General features: G+C 28.6%; 1 protein-coding gene across 1 annotated transcript; it reads right to left on the bottom strand.

Annotated features, from left to right (window-relative positions):
- Positions 1-2,574: 2,574 nt before the first annotated feature.
- LOC146951323 (uncharacterized) lies at positions 2,575-6,292 on the bottom strand. Its single transcript, XM_085747281.1, has one exon. The coding sequence runs from the start codon at positions 6,082-6,084 to the stop codon at positions 4,846-4,848; it is 1,239 nt and encodes a 412-aa protein (XP_085603407.1). The 5' UTR covers positions 6,085-6,292; the 3' UTR covers positions 2,575-4,845.
- Positions 6,293-8,905: the final 2,613 nt, after the last annotated feature.

Raw genomic sequence — 8,905 nt, 5'->3', positions numbered from 1 at the left:
TCTATTTGTTACTTGTGTTATTTGTATTGAAAATTGAGACCATTTTTAAAAACCGAAAAAGCCAACCCAAAAGAGTTGAAAGGAGTTATATTTTTTTTTATATATTGTATAGATGAGTGTTGTTGTGTTGTGCACCTGGATCAACTTTTGCACCCTATTTACCTAGTTTGTTCAAATAAAGACTTAAAACATTTTTTTAACGAAAACTAAGAGGAAACTAAAAATCTAAAATACATCGAACTGGTTTTTGGTGGCTATTGAAATCATAAAAACTTTGTGTTTCAAAAGCTAAGAACCGTAACTACTGGGGGAAGATAATCCACTCCCGTGTCAAGATTGGTGGTTGTTCAGATAAGATTGATTTTAAGTGGGCCAATCATTGTAATAATCACACAGCTCATGAGATTGCCCGTTGGGCCGCTATTGAACCAGATAAGCTCTGGACCTCTAGATTCCCAGGCCCATATTCCCTCATATCCAAAAAGATATGATTTTGTAATCTCTTCTTTAATGAAATTTCATTGTCAAAAATAAAAAACAGTACAAAAGACCGGTAGATGTATTTTAACATATAAACTATGGGTAATTATATTTCTAGTCCCTATAAAATAGCGACCTTGTAAGTTTAGTCCTTACTTAATTTTAATAGCATTTTTAGTCCCTATAAAAAAAATTTACTTATAATTTTAGTCCCTGCTAAAACAAAGTTTGATTAATTATCCTTAAACTCTTAAATTTTTTAACGATTTTTTTGAGACAAGATTAGAACACTATGAAAGGTTCGTTTACTAAAATTTAGAATTTTATGACATGAAATGAATTAAATATGAATTTTTTAAAACGACAAAAGTTAAATATAAAAAGTAATAAAATCTTGATGTAGAAATCAAATTTTGCGATAATTTTTTGCGGAGGAACTTTTAGTAATGTTCTAAACAAGTATGCAAAAAATTGTTCAAAAATTTAAGAGTTTAAGCATAAATTAAACAAATTTGAATTGAGTAGGGACTAATACTCAGTGCAGAAAAACAAAATTAGGGACTAAAAATGCTATTAAAATTAAGTAAGGACTAAACTTACAAGGTCGCTATTTTATAGGGACTAGAAATATAATTAACCCATAAACTATTGTTCCTTAAAAAAATAATGTTTTAAGTGTTTTTTTAAGAAAAACAGAACCGAACTAAACTGTAGCCACTCCCTTATCTGATTATTTCGAAAATACATATTTTTCGATTCATTCTTCTTTTATTTTTTTCACTTATATATTCTAAGTGTATAACATTTTCATTCTATCCAAAATTCATGTGATAGTTTTCTAGTTTCCACACTTTCCTAAACTCCATTTTATGCTTCAATGTCATAGTCTAATTCACTCTCACACATTGCTCATAAACTCCTTTACTTTGTAAAATTTCATTCCTGTCTAAGAGCGAAGGTAGAAGCTTGCGGTGGATTTCTGCAATCATCACCGAAAGCAAATAATAATAATAATAATAATAATAATAATAATAATAATAATAATAATAATAATAATAATAATAATAATAATAATAATAATAATAATAATAATAATAATAATAATAATAATAATAATAATAATAATAATAATAATAATAATAATAATAATAATAATAATAATAATAATAATAATAATAATAATAATAATAATAATAATAATAATAATAATAATAATAATAATAATAATAATAATAATAATAATAATAATAATAATAATAATAATAATAATAATAATAATAATAATAATAATAATAATAATAATAATAATAATAATAATAATAATAATAATAATAATAATAATAATAATAATAATAATAATAATAATAATAATAATAATAATAATAATAATAATAATAATAATAATAATAATAATAATAATAATAATAATAATAATAATAATAATAATAATAATAATAATAATAATAATAATAATAATAATAATAATAATAATAATAATAATAATAATAATAATAATAATAATAATAATAATAATAAGAAGAAGAAGAAGAAGAACATCGCAAAAGATCTTTTAAAAAAACACCACAAAAGACAACAACGGAACAAAGGTGAATACTACGCTGTAAGAACTATTTGTTTGCTGATCCCTACAACTATTTACTTGTTAGTATATTCATTGTTCTTAGATCTTATGACTACTATATGTTTTTTCGTCTATGATTAGAATACGTTAATTTTATGAAATTGGAGAAATTTAAAATTTTCTATGCAGACTTAATTGATTCCCTCCTTCAAATTCCAAATCGTGTTATCTCAAAATGTTTTTTTTTTTTAAGAAAAAATGTTTAAATTTTTGTAAATAGTGACTGCTGATTTTGTGCTAATTTATGAAGGACATGTATAACTTAAAATCCAAGCAAACGGACAGGTGCATGATTAACACATGTTTCATTAAAAACCTTATAGAAAAATAAGAAAATTAGTACAAAGAAAGAAAACAAAACTAACAAAGACTAAACTCATAAGGAAATCAATGAAACATGTACTCAAGAAGACCAAGCATAATCCTGTTAATTAAAAGCTTCGATGAAAAATAGTTACTCTATTTCTAAAGAAAAATAGTGCAAAGTGCTCACCCGTCCGTATGTATGTGTATCATACTACTGTCTTTGATTCATCCCTTATAACGTATATGTAAAGAGATGTTCTTAGAACAATTAGTAATGATTTAATTTTAATTCATTTTCAACAAATGAATATATATTTTTTATTTGTAATTTTGGTTACTACAACTATTTTTGATATAACTTCTTATTAAATTTAGTATTATTTAATTATTTGACAAATTTTTTGTGTGCCTATTGTGAGTCCAAATCCACCTCTGGCTAGACACGGAGTAGAAACTCCAACAAAATCAACAATGATGAACCAACTAGTTTGAGCAAAACATAACTCAAAAAGTCTTCAAGCATCCTCCCTATTGCACCCCATATTAACTAGAGCATCAACACATCTATTAGCTACACAATACTAGTCCCAAACTCTAACCTCCCAATCCATCGCAAGCAATTTAAGAATCTTGTAGAAAAACCTAAATTTGTCAATTAATCTCCATCCACCGTAAAAACCTTGCATTGAAAAACCAAATTCTATCTCCTAAAAGCACAACATTTATCCATAAAACCATTGATTTTGGACAATCACGTAGGAGATGTAAGATAGTGTTCACTTCATTTTCACAATATACAAACCAAAGATAACCAATCTTCATTTTTCTTTTTTGAAGATTAGTTATCAATCTACCATTTAAACGATCCATAAAGAGAATTTAATTTTTCTTGCACCTAAATTTTCCAAATTGTATTCCTCAAATCATGAGAATCATCATAATTGGGATTGCATAACAAATGATAGGCTGCAGAAACAGTGAACTCACCGTGTACATCACCGAGCAAGAATCGGAGGTCATCCTTGTTATCACTACTAAGCGGCATAATAGTGATACACGACCATCGTTCTACATACAGTGCATTCCACAATATACTCTATTGTTTGAAAAAAAAAACTAGTTGGTTTCCAATATTGATACATGCCAAATGACATTTTTCCTTTATTATTTTGATGAATCTGGCCACTCACTTGTTGAAATGAATCAAGTTTCCTATGAAAAACTTGAGAGGAAGTTGAGAATGCTTGTCCATTTTGTTGGGGTAATTGCCACTCTAGAGGTTGCTTGGAGCTTATCCTGTGCTAAGGGTATGTGACATCCTTTCTATTTAATTTTAAAAGCTGTACAATATGTATGCTTACTTCAAAAACCTTGGTGCGAGTTTTTTACCATAAAGATTTAATTAGTAATTAAAAAAAAAAACAAAACAAAAACTCAAGAGTAAAGTTAAAAAACTAAGAGCTTATTCATACTCATCGAAATAACATTTAGAAAACCAAAGTTGTATTCCAACAAAAAAAAAACTCTTGTTATATCTTTTTTAAAATAAATTGCCGGAGGAGAAGTTATTATTAATAACGGTGACAATTGTTCCTAGTTGTTCCTTCTCCTTTCTTGTTGTTCCTATTTTTGTAAGGATATCAAACAACAATAATTCATCTTGGTGACCTTAACAACAATAATTCCCTCCTCTCTATTCTTTCTCAACGCTTAATTTCCTCCTTCATGCGCAAGTGACATTAACGTTTTTACTTCTTCGTTTGCTAATTTATAGAGAACATGTATAACTTAAAAACCTAAGAAAACAAATATGTGCATGATTAACAATTGTTTCATTGAAAACCTTACTAAAAAAATACCAAGCGACAAAACCATAGTGAAGAGAAAAAAAGTGGGAGAAGAAAAACAAAAGTTACAAAAACTAAACTAATAAGGAATCAATGAAACATATACTCAAGAAGACCAAGCATAATCCTCTTAAAAACATCGATGAAAAATATTTACTCTATTTCGAAAGAAATCACGGGTAAAATTTAGAATAAGGTAAAAGAAGCTAATTACATGCACAAAAAAGAAATTTAACCATCTAAATAAAACATCAACAACTGAAAAAATGTAAAAATTAACATTGATTATAATGTAATAAAAAGCAGAAAGCATGCAAATAATATATTGCATGATGACGTGGGCCTGTTTGGATTGAGCCTATTTTGAGAAAAAGAGCTTATGCAAATAATTAAGCTTTTATGTTAATTCATAAGATCTTACTAACGAAAATTGTATATTCATAAGTTGTTTTTTAATAAACTACCTTAACAAACTTATAAATAATACATTAATGCTTATTTATTTACATAAGCTGCTTTGCATAAGCTCTAAAATAGGCCAATCCAAACGACCCCTTAACTACAACTTGCTTAGTCCTCTATAACATACGACTCATTCAAATCAAATAAACCTTTTCCTTTCTTTGGCTGCTTATCACTGCTGTTTCTATCACTGCCCAGCTCATTCTTGCCATTCCCATTTGATGTTTCACCAACACAAAAGTTCTTGTCATAACGAAGGTGCAAAAGATTTGCAGCCGCCTCAACACTACCAATACACTTTCTACCTCTTCTATCTCTCTTCTGCCATTTTGGCAAAGATAAATCACCATCATCTTGATCTTCTTTATGATATTCAGTGGGAGGATTAAGTCCTTTAAAATCTCTATTCCGGTGAGTCCTCATGTGACCATACAAAGCATTCATGGTTGGAAACTTCTTTTTGCAGAGAGAACAAGTTGGTTTCTCTATGCCATCAATTTCTTCTTCATCATCATAATCATCAAAACTAGCCCTATTATTACTACCTTGTATTGAGAAAGGGGTTTTCACCTTTTGTTGATGATGATTGAGTTTCTTCTTAAGAAAGTGAGATCTCCGGTGACCACCCAATGCTTTTCCGTTACTAAAAGTTTTTCCACAAACATTGCACTGATGTGTAGATTCTTGAACAGAAACCTCATCCTTAGCATCATCTTCATCGCTTGATAGAGAACAAGCTGACCTTTTCACCCTCTTTTCTGACTCTTCATAGGTATCCTCATGATCATGCTTATGATCTTTATCCAAACTAGCCATAGTATTATCAACCTTTTGTGAATCATGATGAAGTTTCTGCTTAAGGAAGTGAGATCTTCGGTGACCACCCAATGCTTTTCCGTTGCTAAAAGTTTTTCCACAAAAATTGCATTGATGTGTAGATACTTGAATAGAAAGCTCATCCTTAGCATCATCTTCATCACTTGATAGAGAACTAAAAGACCTCTTTATCCTCTTTTCAGACTCTTCACGGGTGTTCTCAAAACCATGCTTACTATCTTTATCAAAACTAGCCCTATTATAACTACCTTGTATTGAGAGAGGGGTTTGTACCTTTTGTGAACGATGATTAAGTTTCTTCTTAAGAAAGTGAGATCTCCGGTGACCACCCAATGCTTTTCCATTGCTAAAAGTTTTCCCACAAACATTGCACTGATGTGTAGATTCTTGAACAGAAACCTCATCCTTAGCATCATCTTCATCACTAGATAGTGAACATGAAGACCTTTTCATCCTCTTTTCCGAATCTTCATAGGTTTTCTCATAACCATGCTTATGATCTTTATCCATCGACCTGAGAAGAAATTACAAAAAAAATTAGAAAAACAAATAAAAAGAACGATGACAGAAAGAGCTAATTAGCTAGGGTTACAGCTTACACAGAAAGAGCTAATTAGCTAGGGTTACAACTTACAATGATGAAGAAACAAAGTTTTTTTTGATTTTTGAGGATATGAAGAAGCAAAGTAGAAAGCTAATTAGCTAGGGTTTTTATCGGTTTGAAAGTGACGAGAATGGAAGAGCGATTATAAACCTGAAGGAATAGAGAAAGGTGTAATTTTGGAAAGAATTAGAAGAGGAACGATATCTATATATTCTCTCCCAAAATTATTTGCAATTAATTTATTTAATTTTTATTATATAATAATAACAGATTTTAATACCAATTAATTCGTTTTCTCAAAAAAAGTATACTAATTAATTCATTCCTTTTTTTTTTATGAACCATTCCTGGTTTATATAAATTTTTGGTGTATATGTTTTTCTTCTTCTGAAAGATTCGTGGTATATATGAAAATTATATAGTCTTTTTGTATAAAATTAAAAGGTATCTTTTTTTTTTGACAAGTAATTACGGTATCTGTGACTCTATTATAAGATTATGAAAATTTATAACATTCAAAATATTTCTTTGTTATTATTCAAAATAATAATAATAATAAATCTCATTCTCCTAAAAAAATTATTAATAATAATAACAATAAAGCTTGTTATCAAATATATAAAGCCTATGGTTTAAAAATGAGTAAACTACCAAATTCGTTGGTGATTTTGTAGGGCGCTCTCGAATAGGTTCATGATATTATAAATATAGATCCTTGATATTGTAAAATTTTACTCATATTAGTAATGCTAAGAACTAAATTGATAGTAAATGATTAAAATATAAAGATCTAATTGATAGTAAATAGTTTGTTTAAAAAAAATTGACAGCAAATAGTTAAATATAACAAACTTGACAGTTTAAAAAAGTTAGGAACCTTTATAAAATATTTATAATCTTAATGACTTATATGAGAACACTCTACAAATTTAAGGATTAGTTTACCGGTGGTTTACTCATTTAAAAATATTTTTTTAAAAAACTCGAATTAGCCCATTGAAATTGATACCGATGAAAATTGAAGCTTAAACCTTGCTATAAATACACTTCAAGGTCTCAAATCAAGTGGGTTATCTCATTTAAAAATATTACATACATGCATCTAACCATTTCTTGGAATGTAAGGTCGAGTCGGTGTCTTTGGGTATCTTGGTCTTACTTAGTCTTGGATGATAGGCCTATATACTATCTATTTTTATAGCCTTATTTAATTTAATAATTTAGCGGCGCAGCTTGTTGCCCGCTTGCCTTCTATTCAAATGTAAATACCGATATTGAGAATAGTTGAAATCATAATTATTTTTACTTGCATTTTACTAGTTTTTGTTTGTTTTCCATTTTCTTAGGTTATGAAAAGGAGGATATGCAGAATGTGAAGGAAATTAATACAATTGATCCAGTTTTAATGGTTAGAATGATCAAGTGATGGAAGTTAGAGACCAAATCAAGGGAGAATGGCTGAAAAGTCAAGACAAATGTCATTACGGTCGTAGCTAAAATCCCCTTATTTGTAGTCAAAGGTCGGATGATGGAAATATAAGAAGTACCAAAGGCAAAGACCATTACAAATACCTATAACACATGATTACGGTCGTAATGACATTATAACTCTTGGAAAAATGTCGGTTACACTTCAAAAATTGTATAGTTTTTGCACAATCAACATAATTCGTTATGCTTGGCTAATGTGCACAAATTTTGGCTGATTTAAATAGCTTTCTTCAGCACATGTAACTCCCTTCTTTATTCCATACGATTGTATTTTAGTGAAGTTTCATATTCTCCCAAAGAAATTCGATCTTTCTTGTTCATGTGTGTTGTTATTTGACCAACAAAATAAGTTTTCTTTTTTATTTTCTTTTTCTTATATTTATTTTAGTTTGTCTACTATGAACTCTTGTGTGTAGACTCTTTTTTGTCTTGGAATAATAGAAAGTAGTCTAAGGATAAACTTTCCATAATTTCAATATTTTCTTTTGTTATGGAATTTCAAAACTCAATTCAATCTTGTTGTTTTTCACTTAAATAAAACATGATATGATTGTTTGAACTTGGATAAATCAAGTTGAAACTTAATTGGTTAGGCATTTACACGGTCAAACAAAAACAATCATACGGTTTTGATTATTTGATTGTTATAACATCAACAATGAATCAAAATATCTTGTAAAAAAAAAAAAACAATGAATCAAAATATGAGTTGGTGCCAATATAGGAATCAGTTAAACATGACACCATGATTTATAACCTTAGGCATCTACCTTTTGTTGAAATACAAAAGTAGATAATGGATCGATAAGATTTAACGAAAGTCTTGAAACATGAGCTAAAGGTTTTGGGATGAAATGGATAATAGGGTCCAATCGATTTTACCAATATAGAAACGTGAGAATAGTGGCTATGTTGGCATGACACACCTTTTTATAGTTATCTCATCCTTAAGATTTGATCTCCCACAATATTAGAAAATGTTGAGATTTAGATTGTTCATTGTTATGATGATCTCCAATAATATTTCATCTCAAATCATGGACAAAAACATAAATTTTGTCCCGAGTTTGACACGAAAAAATATTCCATCCCAAAATAAAGAATATTTTTCAGGGAAAAAGTTTTTGACGGATTTTATTATTTTTCATCCCCACTTCGGCAAACGATTTACCCCTATTTTGTTGGAAAAAATGTTGAGACAGGAAAGTACATTATATCTCAAATAAGCAACATAAA

Source organism: Medicago sativa, chromosome 2, assembly GCF_051527215.1.
Source record: "Medicago sativa cultivar Bolivia chromosome 2, Bolivia_mono, whole genome shotgun sequence".
NCBI classification, from domain to species: domain Eukaryota; kingdom Viridiplantae; phylum Streptophyta; class Magnoliopsida; order Fabales; family Fabaceae; genus Medicago; species Medicago sativa.
Note: the sequence above shows the minus strand (reverse complement) of the source record. Positions and strands in the feature narration are given on the sequence as shown.

What these genes read in the sequence shown, in the direction of transcription:
- LOC146951323 (XM_085747281.1), bottom strand. Translation starts at nt 6,084, where the DNA reads ATGGATAAAGATCATAAGCATGGTTATGAGAAAACCTATGAAGATTCG.